This window comes from Plasmodium brasilianum, chromosome 9, assembly GCF_023973825.1.
Source record: "Plasmodium brasilianum strain Bolivian I chromosome 9, whole genome shotgun sequence".
Lineage (NCBI taxonomy): Eukaryota > Apicomplexa > Aconoidasida > Haemosporida > Plasmodiidae > Plasmodium > Plasmodium brasilianum.
The window spans coordinates 1,377,827-1,400,299 of record NC_090122.1 but is presented as its reverse complement, the minus strand read 5'-3'; the positions used below and the strand labels follow the sequence as shown (position 1 = coordinate 1,400,299).

General features: G+C 27.6%; 6 protein-coding genes across 6 annotated transcripts; 3 read left to right on the top strand and 3 right to left on the bottom strand.

The window, feature by feature from the left end:
* Nucleotides 1-710: 710 nt before the first annotated feature.
* MKS88_002925 (amino acid transporter) lies at nt 711-3,812 on the bottom strand (the record flags this gene model as incomplete). The annotated part of the gene is made up of 3 exons (XM_067215976.1): nt 711-1,474; nt 2,123-2,696; nt 2,883-3,812. The coding sequence occupies 3 exons, from the start codon at nt 3,810-3,812 to the stop codon at nt 711-713; spliced, it is 2,268 nt and encodes a 755-aa protein (XP_067073501.1).
* Nucleotides 3,813-3,916: 104 nt separating this feature from the next.
* MKS88_002924 (amino acid transporter) lies at nt 3,917-5,071 on the bottom strand (the record flags this gene model as incomplete). Its single annotated transcript, XM_067215975.1, has 1 exon — nt 3,917-5,071. One exon carries the CDS (start codon nt 5,069-5,071, stop codon nt 3,917-3,919), a length of 1,155 nt encoding a protein of 384 aa, XP_067073500.1.
* Nucleotides 5,072-7,761: 2,690 nt separating this feature from the next.
* On the top strand, nt 7,762-11,922 carry MKS88_002923 (uncharacterized protein; the record flags this gene model as incomplete). The annotated part of the gene is made up of 1 exon (XM_067215974.1): nt 7,762-11,922. The coding sequence occupies one exon, from the start codon at nt 7,762-7,764 to the stop codon at nt 11,920-11,922; it is 4,161 nt and encodes a 1,386-aa protein (XP_067073499.1).
* Nucleotides 11,923-13,151: 1,229 nt separating this feature from the next.
* Nucleotides 13,152-13,973, bottom strand: MKS88_002922 (nucleic acid binding protein; the record flags this gene model as incomplete). The annotated part of the gene is made up of 1 exon (XM_067215973.1): nt 13,152-13,973. One exon carries the CDS (start codon nt 13,971-13,973, stop codon nt 13,152-13,154), a length of 822 nt encoding a protein of 273 aa, XP_067073498.1.
* Nucleotides 13,974-15,914: 1,941 nt separating this feature from the next.
* MKS88_002921 (uncharacterized protein) lies at nt 15,915-16,835 on the top strand (the record flags this gene model as incomplete). Its single annotated transcript, XM_067215972.1, has 2 exons — nt 15,915-15,947; nt 16,545-16,835. The coding sequence occupies 2 exons, from the start codon at nt 15,915-15,917 to the stop codon at nt 16,833-16,835; spliced, it is 324 nt and encodes a 107-aa protein (XP_067073497.1).
* Nucleotides 16,836-17,703: 868 nt separating this feature from the next.
* Nucleotides 17,704-19,618, top strand: MKS88_002920 (T-complex protein 1 subunit alpha; the record flags this gene model as incomplete). The annotated part of the gene is made up of 2 exons (XM_067215971.1): nt 17,704-17,761; nt 18,045-19,618. The coding sequence occupies 2 exons, from the start codon at nt 17,704-17,706 to the stop codon at nt 19,616-19,618; spliced, it is 1,632 nt and encodes a 543-aa protein (XP_067073496.1).
* Nucleotides 19,619-22,473: the final 2,855 nt, after the last annotated feature.

Here is a 22,473-nt window from a genome sequence, read left to right as displayed (position 1 = left end):
TTTAGCTTTAATTTCCATTTTTCTTCGTTTTTGTACTTTTTTTTTGTTTCTTTTTTTTTTCTTTTGCATACCATTTTATAACATTTGACATACATATTAATGTGAAGACATTTTTTTTTTTCTTTGTTCAATACTTATCAATCAAATATTTCACTGCGTTGTAGAACGAACACTGTGTAATTCATGGCTGTAGGAAAGAGTTAGGTTAATATGTGCACTATTGTTTTGTACAAAAGAAAAAAATCATCAAAATGTGAAGAAAAATTACGACAGGTAAAACGAAATAAATGGATTACTATTTGTAGAAGGTTATATTGTTCCATGTATGCTTTGTCGTTGTTCCATTGTTCCACTGTTCCACTGTTCCATTTGTTTTACCCCCCCCCCTTTCTCAGAACATAGCTTAATTTCATCCCGCAAATTACGCTTTATTTGCTTCATCGAAAAAAAAAAAAAAAAAAAAAAAAAAAAAAAGTACAACGCTATTTCTTTTGAGGACTTCCTTATTTTGTGTAATTTCCATAATTTGTCAGTGAAAATGTTTAAGCGAACTCATTTCACATTTTAATCTTCAAAAATGCGGTTATACATGTAAATACATGTAAATATATGTAAATACATATATATATATATATATATATATATATATATATATATATATATATATATACATACGTAGTATGTCCCATTTAATAAATAAAAAAAATGATTTACGGCCCTCGTTGTCTATCCGTAAAGTCACACAAATTAGAACCTCGAGCGATTAAGTCGAAAATGTAATTCTCAAATTCATTTTTACTTAAATATGTGTAAGTCTTATCATGAATAGTTTCGTTATTTTCATTTTCTCTTTGTAAGGAGGATATAAAGTTCTCCCTGTTTATATGCTTCTCTATATGACGCCATACATAAACAGGCATAATTTTTTCAATTGGTAAAATTTCTTCAAAGAAAAATATACGTCTTGTATACAAACAATTTAGTGGTTTTTGTTTTTTTAAATGTATATCACTAATTTTCCACATATTAGTTGGAGGACAAATGAATATACTAATTTTCCCAGGATATAAAAAAGAAATTAAAGAAACAACAAACGTAAGCAGTAATAACAACACAGTAACGACAAACTGCATGGAACATTTGAAGAAATAATCTGATTTGCTTTTTTTGTCTTCTACAGTTGTATGCACACCTTTTTTTACATCTTCATCACTACCAATCATTAGTGTAAATTTTGTTACCTGTCCATGGTCATGTAAATTGGGATTATTCTTTTTTTCCCCCCAATGACTTTTGATATAGGCACCCCATTGCTCTACGCTGCCTCCATGTTGGCTCTCTCGATTTTTGCCTTTCGACGTCCTTAAATTAGGCATACGGATAAAGGGGACCATATGGACCTGTTCTGGATGATCCTTCTCCTGTATCTGAGTATTATGGAAACTCCTTTGAATGCTGCTACTCCTGCTAAGGCCTAAAATATGAATGGCATACAAAAAATTAGAAAACACTAAAATAGTTAAAATTGACGGAATAAAATATTTCAATAGATAGCACCATGGGATTGTCAATTCTTGGAAGAAATTGCTAATTTTATATTTTTTTTTATGCAAATCATAGGTTCGACTTTTCCCAACCAGTATATTATTTATCCTTTTCCTTAACAAGTCCATGTTATATATATAAAAGAAATACATCTTTTCTCTCAACCGTGTGTTAGTTTTAATTCTTAGAAGGACAAATACATTAACACATACAATTAGTATAAACAAGAAGGATAAACAAGACATTAAAAAATAAAAGTTTGGAAAGATGTGTTTATAAAAATAAAGCAAAATAGGTATACTTACCAAGAGTGAAATAAAAAAAAAGAAAAAAAAACAGTAATACTGTAACCCTTTTTTATTTATTATTTTTCCTGTATGTTCATATGCATATGACCATGTTATGACAACTATTTGTAGAACAATAACAAACAAGTAAATATAATGTAATATTACGTAGTTTAGTAGTGAAATAGTATTATACCCAAAAGGGAATAAACTATATATTCCTAGGAAGAAATATACGATAATTATAAATAGACTAATAAATTTTTTCTTAACTTTTTTAAATTTATTACTTTCCTTTAATATCATGACTACTCCTTTTAAATGTATAGCACAAGTTGTAAGTAATACACAAGTACAAGAAAGAAAATATGCAAAACTCATTATATTGGAAAATTTTACTCTTGATAAGGCAACTATATATATACTATGGGATATTAGGAAATATTTATTTTTTTTTAAAATTAAAAAATCTACAGAAGAAGAGGAACTGCTTATAGGGAATACTATTCTGTAAACGTCATTAAGCAAATGGTTTACCATAACTTTGTTTTCGTTAACTGATGCAAAATTGGTACTAAGGTCTAAACATAAATAGTAATAAGCGAAATGTATTATTGTGCTTATACATGAACCAAATATAACATACCAAGCAGAAATTAAAATATTTGTTCCTATATTTGTATATGAAGAAAACATATAATTTATTCCAGTAGAACAATTAAGAGAGAGTAGTACGATGCTAAATATTTGGGCTATGAGTGGAAAATTTAAGTAAAGAAAATTATCTTCACTAAAAAATATGGTGTTATAAAACTTGGCATTTATCATATTATTTCCCTCTATTGCTAACTGTACCCGCTTTTGCTGTACTTCAGAATACAGTAGAAACATTTGAAAAAAAGAAATAGTGAAAAAGAGAAAAAAACAATACCGTAAACCCTGATGCAGTGACATTCCTTCTATTATTAATAAAAAATATAAAATTAAAATGATTACACATAGGGAGCAAAATTTCCACACAAATTTTATTTTTTCCGACAAATAACTCACCCCTTCTGAAATCCCAGCTGATACACACTGCTTACCACTAATGGAAGTTTTACCCTCGAAGTTCTGCAAAAAAACATGCTTGTCATTGTTTCCACTGTAGTTGCTATAGCTATGTTGGCTACTATAACTACTGCTATGTGTACTACTGTAATTATCACCCATTCCAGAGCCCTTGTCGGCGGGTACCCCCACCCATTTGCACTTGTCATTCTTAATGCAGTTCATTCTGTGCAAGATTCCCTCACAATCTCTCATATTCCATGACAAGGGTTTCTTGAGCGAACCTGCAATAATTATTGCCGTGTCTATGCTGGTGTTAATGTTTTTCGTTAATACATGAAAGGATACTATTAAAGAAATTATTGCTATTCCCCTATATTTTTTTTTCAAAAAGCTCAAGCTGTTTACTATACAACTTTGTGATACTTGTCCTAATGCATATTCGATTTGTACTAATGGTAAACCTATAAAAATATAGCAAAATAGGACTAGCAGTAAAAGCAGTATGTAATCTAATCCTGATGTTAACTCAGGTAGATCTAAGTAACACTGAGTAGCTAAAGAGGCACCTAAACAAGAGCATATAAATTGATATAACGAATTCCATCTATCTCTATTGTCAATCCTTTTCTGATTAAAATTTATAATTTCATTTTTTAAAGCTTTTTTAAAAAATATTTCTATTTCTTCAGAACATAATCTTTTTATGCTCTTGTTGCTATAGAGACTACAGCTCTTTGATTTGTCTACATTTGTCCCCTTCATCTGCTGTTCGAAATATGCGTTTACCGCATCTTTTTCATTTGCTTTATTTGGCGTTTTTCCCCACTCAGTTGTGTGTAAATCTTCCAATGGGACTACACATTCGTCCTTTTTATCTGTATTCATATTTTCCTCATTCCACACCAACCTTTTATCGCTTTTAAACATTGAGCTATTCTCCGTTTCGTATTTATTTTTGTACCCATGTCTGATCATTCCATGAGCATGTACACGTACATGTCGTTGTTTTCGTTGTTGTTGTTGCTGCTGCTCTACTTTTTTTTTTTTTTTTTTTTTTTTTTTTTTATTTTCTTCTCCTCTCCACTTTTGCTTATTTTGAAATATTCCTTATCTACTATTTTGTTCATGTACTTGTAATACTTTTCAACACACTGATCCTTTTGAGCTTCCTCCAAATTATCTAGCATATAAAAGTAATTGTTATTACATGAATTCTTTATTTTCTTCCTATTAATATCGTAATTATTAAAAGAGTAAAAATTAAAGGGCATAAAAGAATACTCCCTTGGGTCTTTTACATGGGTAACAACTGAAAAACACTTCCTTGTTATCATTTTGTTCCAGCAATTTTGTTCTCTTCTCATGTGTGCTCTCAAGACTTCCTCAGAGCTGCCACTGAAACCACTGTCGCTGCTTGCATTGCTGCAATTACTGCTACTCTGGGCATTACTCCTGTGGGAATTCCGCTGGCTAATTAGATTTAGCAGTTGGGACGTATACGATTTTGAATTAGTATTCTTCGCACTTTTTCCTTCTTCTTTTCTCTCTCCTTGTCCTATTTCTACTCCCATTCCTCTACATTTATTATTATTTTTTTTTCTTTCAATTTTTCCATCAACATGAGGTTTCTGGATTGCCCATTCCTTACCTCTCTTCTTTCGATATGAAGGAGCAACTTCATACTGAGGTTTTGATAGTAGTAAATTTTTCATTTTACTTGTCTGACCATTGTATGTATTTACCATACATCGTGCTAGTACATACCTTCCCACCTCCTCCATATCACTAAAATTATCTGAGTCTTCAAAAAGTGTGTCCTCATAATATTCGTCAGATTCTAATTCAAACTTATTATCATAAAATTGGAAATTGTAATATTTTAGAAAATCTTTTTTAGATATATAAGAACTACTTCTTATTTGATCGTAGTCACAGTTGTTGTATGTATTTAAGCTCAGTCTGCTAATATATTCTTGATAAATATCACTGTACGAAAAATTAACACAAATATTGTATAAGTACGTTTTTAAATCGTTAGGGCATTTTACAAATGCATCTTTTAATTTTTGCATCCTTTTCTTTTTTTCGCTCTCGGTGTTGCTATATTTACTTAGGGCAATTTGGACACTCTGAGCACTTAGCTCACTTTGCGCATTTTCATACTCTTGGGATTCCTTATCAAGCATTGTTACAAGCGAGCGTGGATATGGGTGTGTGTATAAGCATACATATGTGTATATACGCACATATATATATATATATATATATTTGTGCGCTCTACCCCCGCCGCTTTATTTTCAAGAATTTGTTCATCCAAGTTTTACTATTCTTCTTTCTCCTTTCTTGAATGAAGGGGTACCTTATAGCAAACATTTAAATTTGTGTGTACAAAAAATAGCTCTTCGATCCCTATTGATGAGAGTTAAAATCGTTTATTCAGTCATTCGTTTAGTTATTCACTAGGTCATTTATCTGGTTATATATATATATTTTTTTTTTTTTTCTATTGAAGATCAAACAGATAAGCATTTTTAAAAAATGTTCTGTCTTTTTTAAAATATTGTATATACAACCAATTTTTTGTTTTTTAAATTCTAACTTTTTATGACTTTTTTTTCCTTTTCAAATATAAGATCTTACATATTTAAAAAATTTTTTTTTTTTTTTTTTTTTTTATGGTGCAGATTTTTATATTGTCTACTTAAAAGTTCTTTATGATATTTTTACAAACACAATGGAAATGCTTTTACTATATTCTTACATTTTTACAAACAATTTGGAAATGCTTTTAAGATATTTTTACATTTTTACAACATTTTTGTAATTTCTTTAAATGATCTTTAATACCTCTATTCAACATTTTTTTTTTATTTTTTGACTGCACTTTTTTTTAGCCTAACTGTACATAAATTATAGTTGTAAAATGAGGGAAAAAAAAGAAAAGAAAAATGGATTACATAAATGGTAAGCCATATTCCCTTATGCAGCCTATAAGGAATAATCGCTTTAAAAAAATTAAAGGTACTGAGGTTTTTGTGTGCATTAGACTTATAAATATACGTATATTAATATATATTTATACATACGTACATATATATGTGTACTGACGCACATTTTGGCAGGAAGAATAAAGCAAAGCTACATTTCATTTAAGTATCATTTAAAAGGACCTTTTTTTTTTTTTTCTTTCTTTTTTTTTTTATTATAATAAACATTAAAATTTACAACAATATGAAAAAAAATATTCCTTTAATTTTGCATTTCGAAGAATAGTACTACTACTTAAATCGTGTGTTGGAAAAATGAGAACAAATTTGTTCTCCCTGTTGTTCAGAGGAAGCACAACTGCAAAGCAGGCATACATGTGTGTATTCATTTATATATTCGTATATATATATAAGCATATTCGTAAATGTATATATATGCTTATGTTCACGTTGTACGGAACGGTACTGAAGAATACCCCTGCCCCCATGCGGGTCTACCACTGGGGGATGTTCACAAGTAATTTTGTTTAAATGGGTCCCTCGCAATAATTTTTTTTTTTTATATCATTTATGTGTTCATTGTAATTTGCTGCTAATTCTGCAGTTTTGCTTTTTCTTTTTTTCATTATAACTGTATAACAGTCATCCCTTTTTTTTTTTTCTTTTTTCTTTTAAATATATGGGGGGGGGGGAAATGAAGTATTTACTTCTTTCCTCCTTTTATACGTTCAACAATTATGAAGCTAATTAAGGTATGTATTTTTTTTATTTTAAAAAAAGGAAGAAACTGACTCATTCAATTAGTTGTGAAATATTTTATGAACAAAGGGAGGGAAAAAGAAAAGAAAAGAAATATATACATACTTATGAGCTAAGGACAGCCACACCCCTTTAATGTTTCTACACAGACAAATTAAATTGTAAAAAAAAAAAAAAAATTTCAATTTCTTGTCTAGCAGCGTAATGCGTATATGGTTAATACGCATAAAATTTACGTAAAAAGGTATTTATAAAAAAAATAAATAATTTCTTATTTCATTATATTTTATTCATATGTGATTGAATTTAACGAAATGGAGGTTATAAAAATGGTATCATCTTTTATTTTTTCACCTCATATAAATGTACAGTTAATATATATATATATATATATATATATATATATATATATATATATATATATATATAATATGTATTACGTACATAACTCGCTGCTATATTTTGCAACATAACAATTTTTTAAATAGTCATTGTAGATATGTTTCATGCCTCTAACTCTTTAATTTATTTTTTAATTTGTTCAAAAAGTTAAGAAATAAAAAAAAGAAAATTTGACTTGCCATGTTTTTTTTCCTTTATGCATTGCGCTTTGTTAGTATATCCTTCCAGGCAGGACAATTGGCTAGCTTCCCCTTGATACGTTTGCACGTGTATATACGCATGTAGGTATGCACGTATGTATGCATGTATGTATGCGCGTGTGTATGTATGTATATATACGCGTATGGGCATATATGTACATTTTTGCAGTGGCCATTAACCATTTAGCGGCTTGTTTAGCGCTTCATACTAAGTTAAGTTGTTCTACCTTTTATGAAACACCTGTAATGGGGACCCGTTCAACGTTGCGCATATGTACACATACATATATACATGCATATATATGTTTAAAGCCTTTTCACATGTTTATAACCCCTTCAACACAAACACCATTTTTTTTTCTTTGAAACGTAAGTTAAAAAGAAAGAAAAAGTGGATTTTTCAAAAACGATGTGGAGCACTAAAAATTGGAGTGACAGAAATACTGAAATTAAGTAAAACAATTCAATAAAAATTTCAAATAAAATGTCAAATAACGCTTACAAAAAAAAAAAAAAATTTTCTTTAAAATGAATACAAATATAGAAGTGAATTGTGGAAAAAAGGAAAAGAATAACTCCCATAAACAAAATGAACATCCCGAAAGTGTTAACAAATTTTTTTTACCTAATGGGGCAAAAAATAATTGCATAGTGCAGGAAAAACGTAAAACAGAAAAAATTAAAAATGCAAATGAAAATATACTAACTAATGAAAATGAAAATATACTAACTAATGAAAATGAAAATATACTAACTAATGAAAATGAAAATATACTAACTAATGAAAATGAAAATATACTAACTAATGAAAATGAAAATATACTAACTAATGAAAATGAAAATGTACTAACTAATGAAAATGAAAATATACTAACTAATGAAAATGAAAATGTACTAACTAATGAAAATGAAAATATAAATTTACTAACTTATGAAAATAAAAATAAAAATAAACTAAATGATGAAAATAGAAATATAAAAACTATACTGACTGATGAAAATAGAAATATAAAAACTATACTGATTGATGAAAATATAAATATAAATATAAATATACTAAATGATGCAAATATAAAAAAATCTAATGCTGAAAATATACAATTTGAAAAAGCAAAAAGGTGCCAGGAGAAAATAAAAGCAGGAGGAGTGTACAAGGGAAATTTTGTAAAGTGGGACGCAAATAAAATTCAGTGCGAGGAAAAAAATATCCCCTTTGCGGAAAAAAATACTGCATACAGCGAACTAAAAGTGGAACAACGAAAAAAGGAAATTGCATATTATAAAAAAAAGAATAGATTGCATGCTCAGAATAAAAAAATTAAAGCAGATAATATTAATAGGAATAATTGTATTTTAAAATTTACGGATTACAAAAGTGTTTCATTCATTAATTTTTTGAAAAAAATAAAAAGAGAAAAAATTAAAGCTGCGGATAAAATTATTAACGAAGAATACTTTGAAAAAAAAGAAGAAAAGAAGCAAAAAAAGAAGGAAGATAACCAAAAGGGTAACAAAAAAGAAATTATTAATGATTGCAATTTTTCCTGTACGCAAAATGAAGATTACATTTTAGGAGATTATCATAGGAATACTGAAAAACTTAGCGCAAGCAAAAATCGATGCGTTATCGACAAATACAACGCAAGTGGGGGTAAGCATTCGAAAAGAAAATGCAAAAAAGCCATTATGAATAATTTTGAGGAACATAACTGCCTAGGTAATGGACGAACAGAACAACATTACGTAGAACTAAACAGTCAGGATGAGATAAGTATAAATTATGAGTACTTCGAGGAGGAGAGTAATAAGGTAAGAAATATTTCACAGAAAGAAGAAAAAAAGTGTTTTCCGAAAGATTCATCCACTGAAAATAAAATAAAATTTTTTTTTTTAATTTTTTGTAATGGTTGTTTAGTTGTTATTCTAGGAGTAAGTAATAATATATGCGGGAGAATGCGAAATAGGGTTTTGAAAAATTTTGATAGTCTAACTGCTTCCTACAATGCCATTGCGTATGTAACAATTTATTTAATCTTGTGTATTGTTTATTTTAAATTTGGAAGCATAAAGAAAAGACATTGGTCTTATATATACCCGTGCATAAATAATTTCTTTTTAAAAAAAAAGAAAAAAAAAGAAAGTGAATGTAAAAGTAATCAAATAAAGAATAGGAGTGATAAAAAAAAAGAGAAAGAGGACAACTATTTAGCTGACTCAAATGATAGAGAAGTAATAAAGGGAAAAAAAAATTTTTTGAAATTTTTCTATATTCACAAAAAAAGAATATATGAACCTTTATTGGTGAACGAGGGTAATGAACAGGAGCGACGGTATCATAACAGTGCATGGAGTGATGATGAAAATAAGTGCAGAATAGTAAATTATGATAAGAACCCCTGTTTGAGTCAGCATGGGAGTGGAAGTAAACATCAAAGGAAATATGAAAAGCCCATAGTGGAGAAAAGAAATTCATATCCAAGCATCCCATGTGCGTGTCCTCAAAATAAGGGAAATGGGAAAAAAATGTATTTAAGGGAAAATGCAGAAGAAAATAGTCCACATTATTGTAATATTGAGAAAAATAAAAATGCAAAAGAACATAGTCCACATTATTGTAATATTGAGAAAAATAAAAATACAAAAGAACATAGTCCACATTGTTGTAATATTGAGAAAAATAAAAATGCAAAAGAACATAGTCCACATTATTGTAATATTGAGAAAAATAAAAATGTAAAAGAACATAGTCCACATTATTGTAAAAATAAGAAAAATAAAAATGCAAGTAAAATTAGTAACTCATATAGCATTAGTTTGAAGAAAGACATATCAGATGAAGAAGATATGCGATATTTTAACGAACAAAACATAAAGGGCATTTTAGAAAATTATAAATATCATGAAAAAGGTGAGGACATTATTTCTGATAAAAAAGCGAAAAGGTACAAAATCATTTTGGCTATACAAAATAAATGGAAATGTTTAGGGGCCTTTAAGTATGTTGTGTTACTGGCTCTATTAGATATAATATCCAATACTCTGTATTTTGTATCCCAGCTAGCAATTCCATTAACTATATTACTATTACTTAATCAGCTAAATTTTATTTTTTCCATTATTTTATCTTTTTTAATTTTAAAAAGGAAATATAATATACATCATGCTATATCAGTTGTAATTGTGTTGATAGGTTTCTTTTTTTTTTATTTCCCATTCGTATACAAATGGACCATAACAAATGTAACTAAGCAAGTGTTAGTTAGTTATTTTATCAATTTAAATTTTTATATAAATCTTAATCAAAATAATTGGGACAGCAATCTTCTTGATAATTCCTTTTACTCCTGTAATTCGCCATTATGTGCAGCGCCATTCAGTTTATTCGCTTCAGTTCTCTTTTGCATATTTTCAATTTTCTTAACATCATTTGGAGGTATAGTCAGGGAAATATTTTTTTCCGAATACATCAGGGAGAGAGAAGAAAAGGGGACAAAGAGGAAAAAAGAAGGGAAAGTAAAAAAAAATGATGAAAAGGAGGAAAAAATAGAAGAAAAAAAAAAAGATAAAGACAAAGAAGACGAAATAGAACGCGAAGTAAACAACAGAATAGAAGAAGACAAAAGAAGCAGTCGCAGTCGAAACGCCTTGCTAATCTTTTTCAAAAAGGGCAGAAAAAGCACACCAGAAACCAATTCTTGTGCTGGGTTCGAGTTAAGAAAATCGAAAAATAAGTTGTGCCAAATAGAAGACGTAAAATATGCATCTTCATTGGATAGAAATGAAGCGAAAGGAATAATTGAAAAAAAGAAAAAGAAAGACAACTATATGGTTTGCAAGGAACATAACGAAATTATGCAAAATAATAAGTGTATAATGAATATAGAAAACGTTTGCATAAACCGTAAAAAAGAATACGCTAATCTTGATACAAATAAAGATAATTCTTTTATAAATAAAGAGGAAGATACGTGCAATTATGCCAACAATTCCAATTCCAATTCATCAGGTTTAAAGAGTAATATAGAAAAAGAAAGTAATACTAAGAGATTTCTTAAAGACACTGATGAAGGTGATAATGATAACGATAGGACAATTCATTTTAGAAATGTATCCCCAATGATAAGCAAAGGCACAAAAAAAGAAGTAGTACAAATAGCAGTAGAAAAGGACTGCTCTTATAAAAATAATTTGAGTAGAAAAAAAGAATATAAAAAGGGAGAAGACAAAATGAGTGTCCTTTTGCTATCATTCAATGTTTCACTTATTCAAATTCTTTTACTACCATTCATTATTTACTTTCAATTATTATTTAATAAAAATAAAGAAGTGTCTTATTATTTATATATCACGGATAGTCTTAAGTGTTTTTCAGGATATACAATGGAAAATAATGAAAATTGTAGATATTCTTTTGTTGTTTACTTTTTGTATATACTTGTAAATGCTTTATTTAATTTAAGCGTTTCCTCCTTTTATAGTAATTATTCATCAGCTGAATGTTTTTTAATATTAAAATCATCCACTCCTATTACTTTAGTAGTTCTCTACTTTTTTAAATTTCCCTTTATATCGGATACTGATAAATATTTCTCTTTTTATTTTCTTATTAGTATAATCATTGTTTTTATAGGCGTAGGTTATTTTTTCTATCAAACAGTATTATTAGATAAAAAAAAAAAAATTAAATAAAAATAGGTTTCCATCATCCCGCATATTTGAATCTGGAGAGGAGTACAAAAATTGGCACTAAAACAAGCGCAAAATTTAAGGCATATAATTGGAAATTATCCCACATGCACGCACATTGTAAAAACATATATATATATATATATATTACGTATGTGCGCTATACTGATCGCTGCTTCCGTTTATTACTCTCGTTGTGGACAACTAATCAGCTCTCCTATAATAATATATGCGCATTTAACTCATGCGTTTAACGCCTTTGTTTGCCATTTTATCAACTTATTTGTTCGCCTCTTTTTTAATTTATTTCTTAACTCATTTGCGTATCTCATATGTTTGTTTGTACAATTTTTTTTAATTTCATTTTGTTGAGGAACAACTCATGTGCGAGAACTTGTCCAAAAAAGGTCATTTAATATTTATAAAAAAAGGAAGAAAAATGAAAAAAAAAAAAAAAAAAAAAAAATAATAATAATAATAAAAGGAATAGTAGTAGTAATACCACTATCAGTAGCAGCAGAAATAGCAAGAAAGAAAAAAGATGAAATAAAAGTGCAGTAAAATAATTTGCCTTTGAAAATTCAAATGCAAAAGCAGTAAGTCGTAACGTTTAACCTAAATAGGGGTGTAATGATACTTAAAAAAAAAAGGGCGCGGTGGAAAATGAAATAATGTTACATAATTTATTTTAAAATATTATTCCAAATTAATAGGTAAATAGTTTTTCATATTCATATTAATTTTTCATAAAAAAAAAAAAAAAAAAAAAGAAAGTGCCATATATATAAATGTTTGGTTTCACTGCTAAGACCAATTACGTTTTTTCTCCATCCTCATGGACGTATATGAAATTGCCCATGTACGCACAAGCACATATTGCATTTTAATTTTACGTTTCTTTGTTTCTTTTAGTGAGTACATTTTTTTTTTTTTTTTTAAACACATATGAGCATCAATGTGTACCGCTTATTTTTATGCTTACACATGCACACATGTACGCATGGTGTATGTATGCATGAATGTATATTAAAACATAAGCGCACGCATATCACTCGCTTCCTATTGGTTTCATCGCATTTATGCTTCATTTATTGAGTATATGCAAATCACTGTAACTACCTTTTCATTGGGGAGGTAGCTATTTATCTGTCCACCTTCCTCTACCTATGCATCTGAACTCTCACCACGGCAACAATTTCAATCTCTAATTTCTGCCTCTCTGTATATCTTCTTTAAGGTATGCTTATGATATCTTCATACTGAGCCAAATCGTACTGTTCGATAAGTTTTGTTAACGATTTCTTTATATTCATTTCTGAATGGTATTTTTGAAGATTATTAAAAATATCTTGCTGATTTGCATATTTTTCTGCAGTTGTGTGTAAATATTTTATAATATCTGTGTCAATATCATCCATATGATTGTAATATGAATCTAATGTTATATGAGACCATGGTTTCTCTTCATTAATTGTTCCATTAGATGCATATATATTTTTTAGTTTTAATAATTTTAAATAACAGTATATTACATCTGAGGTGAAATAAGAAAAATAGGATACCCAATCATCAACTTTATTAATATATGATATACTTATTTGTACTAGTTCGGTTTTACTTTCTGGAGAGTATACTACTCCAACTACTTTAATATGATCATTGACTTTTATGCTTTCTATATGATTTTTTACTTTTTCATTTTTTGCATCTTTATTATATTTTGCTTCAATATTTCCTGTGTAATCACAAATTTCAAAAATGGTTGCACTAGCTAGTTCCTTAATTTTACAAACTTTTCCAAATACAATTATTCCACTAATTTGAAAATCATGTATTTTAAATTCTTCATTGTTTGCCATTTTATTTAATAATAATTTTATAGTAACAGGTACACACAATTCTTTTGGCAATTCCTTTTCTTCATCTATTTCATTATTTTTCTTTATTATTTCACTTGATTCATTTTTCTTTATTTTTTCTGTATCTTCTTTATCCGTTGATCTGTTCCCTTGTTCAAAAAATGCGTCATTTCCGAAGCCAAAATTCATGTCCATCTTGATACCTTTTTTTTTTTTTTTTTTTTACGAACGTAAGTGAGATGAGTTGAAAATGGAACAAGCGTGTAAGTACGTGGGTTTCTGTACGGACGTGTGTATATACTTGTGTGTGTATCTATTTGTGTATGTATCTATGTACACATTTATATTTGTACGTTTCTACATTTATTTATCTGCTAACAAGTATAGGTGTTTCTGCCCTTTACTATTTTTCCTTAATGCTTCGATATTTTAAAATCGTTCGTGATTAACAGAAAGTTGAGCATAATTACTCTGTTGCGTTATGCTTTAAAATCGTACATGTATGTATGGGTATATGCATATAGATAAATATATTACGCATGTACATATGTACATATGTACATTATATATATATATATATATATGCCCTTTGAGCTTATTTTATTCGTGCTCACTTGCGTGTATCTGCGGCTTTGTTTAAATAGCCTTAAAATATATGTACTTTACAGAACCTGGATAATTTTTAATATGTACCCTTCAACTAGCTGCTGTAAATCATTTTTGCGCTAACCTTGTGATTGCTACATATACATGTACATACATATATATACATAAACACATGTATACATATATACATACATTCATATACATACATTCATATACATACATATACATATATACAATACATATGTATATATACGTACGTATATATGCACATGTTTTGCGTTTGCACTTATAACTGCTTAAATATGTTATTGCCTCTTCAGCAGTTTAAATTGATTTAAAAGACTGTAACGTAAATTTTGATGCCTTTTCAACATAACAAAGAATAAAGCATTTTAATTTTTTTAATTTATATAATATGCTATTTATGGCCTTTTTATTTTATTTTATCTCATTTTTTTATTTATTTTTTTTTTTTTTCGTCCTATTAAGAACGCAGTTATTTTTTCTATTTAGCGCGGTTTATATATCTACAGTGTTTTTGAAAAGGAGAAATTAAAAAAAAAAAAAAAAAAAAAATGGCCAAGCAAAATTTTATTCATATTTTTGTAATTTCCTAAAATGCAAAATACACTATGGATAAGTTAAAATTATTTTTGTATATGATAAAATTCAAATTAAGAATATATTTCAACATTTCAGAAAAAGAAGAAAAAAGAAAAGGAATTGTTTTATAATACATATGGTAACTCTGTAGTTCTATTGCATTCATAAAGCTTAGAATTTTAGCATATCATCTCTATTTCTACACTGTGTAAAAATATATACTGAATATTTTTTAATTTTACCCAAAAGGATGAAAAAAAAAAAAAAAGAAAAACAAAAACAAAAAGAAAAACAAAAAGAAAAACAAAAAGAAAAAAAGACACTAAGACTAGCTATTTTTACTCCTCTCTTTTCACATATAATCATTATATTATAGCTTCAATTTTAATTAAAATGAAAAAGGGAAAATATAAAATATGGTAATTAAATAAAATATATGTACACATTTTCAAGGGATATGAAAATTTACACAAAAAATTAATTGCCTCAGAATTTGTATCAACGGAGAATTCTTTGTTTTTCCTTTTTATCACCTTCATACCGTTTTTTCTTTTTTCCCTTATTTGTCATAATTTATGAATATGTTAATATGCGTTTAGATGTTTCAGTAACATGCATGTAACTAAATGAACTAAAAAAAAATATAAGAAGTTAAGGAAATTAACAAAAAGGTAAATCATACATTAGGCTTATCATAATTCTTTTTTAAATATTTTTTTTAAATTATATTATTACTTGCCCTACTCACAAAATGTTTTTATTGATTTCTCTAATTATATACTTATAAGATTATGATGGCTAAACAACAACTAAAAAAAAAAAAAAAGAATTATGTAAAGTACTCACATTTCACAATATTTTCATCATTTAGTATTCTCTTATCACTAATTTTAATTTACATTGTATGACTGGTACAAAAGTTAAGTTATGATAGTTTTCTACGAAGCCTTGAAAGAGGACGTAAAAATGCAAGATTAAATTCCTAGCTATCATCCTATTTGTTAACATTAAGACGTGCACATGTATGTATGTATATATGTATACATGTGCATATTCATATGTATATGCTCTTGAACAAATGTTGTCCTACGTTATTACACCTTTAATAGGAGCTTACACAAACTCTTGCATAAACAAAATGATAAATAAGAATATACCCAACGTTTTGTTATTTGAAAAAGAAAAAAAAAAAAAATTTCAATAGGCCAATTTTCTTAAATTAAAAAAAGGTAAATATATTTTCTTCATAATTTAAGGAATCTATTTGTACTTCAGCAAAAAAGGAAAAAATAAAATATACGTTAAACGAATTATATAGAATTATATCGTATAAGATCAAATTAAATCAAATTACAAGTTAAATCAATATAAACCTTTTTCTTTCCCCCCATTTTTTTTGGGTACTATAATGCTACACTAAAGCATGAACACGCATATTCTATCTATCATTTTTACTAGTGTTCATATGAAAAAAGTAATAACACAGAATATATACGTTTTGCAGTGAAACTGTAAAATGTTCATTCAGGACAATCTTTCTAGTAAAAGATAAAACAGAAAAAAAGGGGAAAAATTAAGAATAAAAGTGCAGCAGAATATAAGAATAAAAGTGCAGCAGAATATAAGAATAAAAGTGCAGCAGAATATAAGAATAAAAGTGCAGCAGAATATAAGAATAAAAGTACAGCAAAAAATAAGAATAAAAGTGCAGCAAAAAATAAGAATAAAAGTGCAGCAAAAAATAAGAATAAAAATGCAGCAAAAAATAAGAATAAAAGTGAAGCAAAAAATATAAATAAAAGAGCAAAAACAAATAAGAGAAAAAGAAGAAAAAAATGTTCACCATAGTGCCCATATATATTGTCATTTAAGTATACAGCTATCGTTTTAAAAAAGTCTATAAAATATACATGTGTTTCACGAATGTAGTACTATCTGCAAAAAAAAAAAAAAATAAAAAAAAAAATATATATATATATATATATATAAATTTAAAGTGAATGAATAAAATTAATTAAAAATATAAAAAAATAAAAAAGTAAAATAATTCAATAAAGAGAAAGAGATAAAAGCACAGAAGGTTTTCTTCTTCAAAAATCTAGATCTTGTTTTTTTACCATTGTACATAAGTATGGCATATATACAAACATAATATGTATGTATAAAAATGTATAAAAAAAATTTATGAAACTTTATCTTATGTTATGAACATGTAAATAAATACATTACCACTAAGAAATATAGAATAAAAGGGAATTCATAATATTATACATATATTATTCATATATATATATGTAAATATGTACGTATGTAATTGCATTAGTACGTTAGATGATCTATTTACATTTTTGGTTCCCCTTAATTGAGGAGAAAAAAAAAAATAAATAAACTTACAGTTTTTTATATTTGCCACTTGTATATATACATACATACATATATATATATATATATATTTATATATATATACATAATTAATACGTTATAGAGCGTCCCTATTATTTAAGTAAGTGTAAGGAACATATATACACAAAAGTGTTATCGGGAGAATATATATGAGGTTATGTACCTTTATAAGTAATTTATATATGCTTATGTATATGTATGTATATACCTAAATATATATATTCAGTTGTAGAGAACTAAAGAGTAGAGAACTCCACATTTGAAGAAACATAAAAAAAAGAACTAGCTGCAGTAGTACAGTAGTTGAGAAAAAATGTCTTTAAGCATTTACGGAAGTCGAGAGAGTGGCCAAGATGTAAGAACGGCAAATGGTATGAATGAAAAGGAAGGGAAACAAAATTCGTTTTCGCTAATAATATATGTATATACATACTTACATACATATATATATACCTGTGTTTATGTGTACATTTTTATGAGTACACACACACGCATAATACTTCATCATGGGATTCCCGATTTATCCTTTTTGTGCAGCATTACCTAAGCAGTGTATAACCTTCCATATAATGTCCTTGTTATTGCTAAATGTGTTCATATATATTTTGTTTTGTAAAAATGTGTATATAAAAAACTCTTTGTTCTCTTTTTCAGTCACAGCTGTTCAAGCACTGTCTAATATTTTGAAATCAAGTTTAGGACCCCAAGGGCTAGATAAGATGTTAGTAGATAACATAGGAGATGTTACTATTACAAATGATGGAGCAACAATTTTAAAACAACTGGAAGTACAACATCCTGCTGCTAAAATTTTAGTAAATTTATCGGAATTACAAGATCAAGAAGTTGGAGATGGAACAACATCAGTAGTATTGCTAGCATCTGAACTATTAAGGAGGGGAAATGAATTAATTAAAATGGACATACATCCAACAACTGTTATATGTGGTTATAAATTAGCAATGAAAGAATCAGTTAAATATATAAAGGAAAAATTAAGTGAAAGAGTAACTAATTTAGGTAAGGATGTAATCATTAATATAGCAAAAACCACGTTGTCTTCAAAATTTATTAGTTATGAATCTGAATATTTTGCTAAAATGGTAGCTAATGCTATACAATCTGTAAAAATTATTAACGAGTCAGGTAAAACAAAATATCCTGTTTCTTCAGTTAATGTAATAAAAGTACACGGTTTAAGTTCTTTAGATTCAAAATTAATTGAAGGATATGCAATTATGAATGGTAGAGCATCCCAGTCAATGCCATCAGCTATTAAAAATGCAAAAATTGCATTTTTAGATTTCCCTTTAAAACAATATAGATTACATCTAGGTGTTCAGGTAAATATAAATGATCCCACCGAATTAGAAAAGATAAGACAAAGGGAAAAGGATATAACAAAAGAAAGAGTAAACAAAATTTTAGAGTCAGGAGCAAATGTCGTATTAACAACTCAAGGTATAGATGATATGCCTCTAAAATATTTTGTAGAATCAGGTGCAATAGCAGTTAGAAGAGTAAACAAAGATGATTTAAGAAGAATAGCAAAATTAACGAATGGTCAAATACGTTTAACTCTATCATCTATAGATGGAACAGAAATATTTGAACCATCATCTTTAGGGTATTGTGATGAAGTATATGAAGAGAGGGTAGGCGACTGGGATGTAATGTTTTTTAAAGGATGTAAAACATCGAAATCAAATACTATATTGTTAAGAGGAGCAAACGATTTTGTTTTAGACGAAATGCAAAGATCTATACATGATGCATTATGTTCAGTCAGTAGAGCATTAGAAAGTAATTATGTAGTAGTAGGTGGAGGTTGTGTTGAAGTAGCTTTATCTGTATATCTTGAAGATTTTGCAAAAACATTAGGTTCAAGAGAACAGCTAGCTATAGCAGAATTTGCAGAATCCTTATTAGTAATACCAAAAATATTAGCTCTAAATGCATCATATGATTCAATAGACTTAGTTTGTAAATTACGTGCATATCATACGAAATCTCAAGTTATGAATGCAGAAGATCCAAAGGATTATAGATGGTATGGCTTAGATTTAGTTAATGGGAAAGTTACAAATAATTTAAAAAATGGAGTGTTGGAGGCAATGATCAGTAAAATAAAATCAATCCGCTTTGCCACAGAAGCAACCGTTACTATCTTAAGAATTGATGATCTCATTAAATTGTCGCCTGAGGAGCGTAGGGAAGAGCAGCCATGAACTTGCGTACATGTGTTACACTGTGAATACATGTATGTATGCACGTATGTGTATCATTCATTGAGTATATATATATATATATATATATATATATATATATATATATATATATATATATATGTATATATATGTATATACATATGCGTGTGCGCGCGTGTACAAGTGCAGAATTATTTCTCGAAAGCATTTGCATTTTCAAATTAGTAATACTCCAACACGAATGTAGTACGTGTTCTCTATATGTGTTTAACATAACTGTGTTGTTTGTTCTATGCCCCATAGGACACATCCCAAGCAGTATCTGATACTCGACAATGTTACTTGTTGCATATCTTTTATAATAAAACGTATTAATATAATATATACTTATATGAATCAATAATGGAAATTAAAAAAAAATATATATTGCAAGGGGCAGAATATATGTATAATGCAGTAATTTTATTTTATATATAAAGAATGTTTAACTATGCATATGTACATAATACCACTTGGCTGAGAGGACTACAGGACTACTTCAATGTTTGTCTGTCCTAAAGAATATAACATAAAATATTTTAACGTTAAACGAATTAATAGCTACAATTAAAATGCACACCTTTAGCCTTACTATTTAGGATGTATATACATATATATATACACATATATATACACACATATATACACATATATATACGCACATATATACACACATATATACACACATATATACACACATATATACACACATATATACACACATATATACACATATACATATGCACAATTATTTACATATACATGCGCATTTATATATACTCCCTTATTTACAAATGTTTGTACACGTACGTAATGTACCATGCTGTCAACACAGAGTTGGTACCCCTTTTTGTTCACTCACAAATTTCACACATGGCCGACTTCACATATTTGTAGTGCAAATTCCCTTGTGAAATAAATTTATTATGCATTATTTATAGTAATTGTTATCCTTTTTTTTTTTTTTTTTTTTTATTTATTTTTGCATTTATTTTTATTTAATGTACTATTTTTTTTTTTTCTTTTCTTTTTTTCCATTTTTTCATTTTTTTTTTTTTTTGCAACTTCAATAAGCACATAACAAACATGTACAAGATCAGTAAATCTCCTTCGAACTTAAGTTTTTGTTATTATTTATTTGGGATATGAAAAAGGAAAAATAAAAATATGAACTCACACATGCGTATATGTAAATATATATATACGCTACATACTACTCACCCGTAGTAGCTAGCTGCACACCTTAAAACAGTTTAAGCAAAATAATTAGAAATAAAAATATCTTGAAAAGGATTATTTATAGTTTAAGCTCGTTCGTTAATTAAAAGATTTATATTGGAAAAGATTACCATCTTTTTTTTTTCAAAAATAAGATAACAAAAAAGAGGCTTAAAAAGAGGCATGTGAAATTGTAGTTCTTAAGAATAAAAAAAAAATAATAATGAATTAAATAAAATTTATGAAATGTAATAAATTAAAGACAAAAACAGAAATGTATAGTACATTTTTGTATGTGCCCATTACTAAAATGCAGCTATCCCCATATATAAATGAATAAACGAATGGATAAGTAACATTTTTTTAATAAAACGTAGCTGGACAGGCACCAAAAATGCGGGAATAAAATCAAAATGGTAATACATGTTATCCTGCAACGAGCGTAATATATATATATATATATATAGATATAAATATATATATATATATAGATATATATATATATATAATTATGTGTGGGAATGATTTATACTGATGCGTCAGAAAAAATTCGATTTATGAAGTGGCGTTTTTGCCTTTTTTCCATTTTTACCTTTTTTTTTTTTTTTATTATTTTATTCTTCTTATGGGTGTGTAACTACCTCCGTTGCTATCCATTTCGCAAGCCTTAGGATCAATTTTCTTTTTCATTTTTTATCTTTACATGGGCTAAGAAAAAAAAAACATATTTAATTGAAGAATAAACATTTCTCTGTTAGAAAACTAGGGAACAATTTTTTTTTTTCATTTTTAAAACAAATTCTACCATGACGTCAAGTTATAATAAGATTCTTTTTTGCAAGGTTCATGTGATTTATTATAAAATATACTTTTACCTGTTCAGCAAAAAAAAAAAAAAAAAAAAAAAAAAAATTTAAATATAAGAATAATATATAGATGGTTTATAATTACTGTTATTTATGTTCTACCCTATGATTGTATTTTAAATTTATATTTGTTTTCTTATTTGACATGAAGAAGTAGAATATAATTTCCCCCTTTTTTTACTTCTAACATTTTCGATGCACCTCATTTAGGACTAGTTTGCCTGAGAAATGAATGTATAAAAAGTAAGGAGAACGCTCAGCTCCTCACTATTGCACGTGCAGTCATACGTACATATATACATAAATATATATATATGCGTATGTGTCCCTCTTTCGAATGTTTTCTCGCGCTTCTTTCCTGACCTATGATAAAATACTGATGTGTGTACAATAAGAATATTCGTTTGGCGTTGTTTAGTATCACTTCTGCTTAAGTAATTTTTCATTTATTCAGCTTAATTTTTAACCTCTTTACATTTACATTTATATATACATCTACAACTACGTCCTTTCTGTTTGTTTAAATATGAATAGAAGCAAAATTTAGCTTCTGCTTACATTTATTGGATTAGTGTTACATCAAGAACCAATTTTAGACAAACTTTTTTTTTTTTTTTTTTTTTTGAAAGCTGTCTTATTTGCATTCTGCAGTTTAATTTTATCTTTTACAGCCTTTTACGTGACGTAATATAACCACATGCTAATTGATTATTATATTTTTTTTTTTTTTATGTCTATCTGTGTATGGGTCTT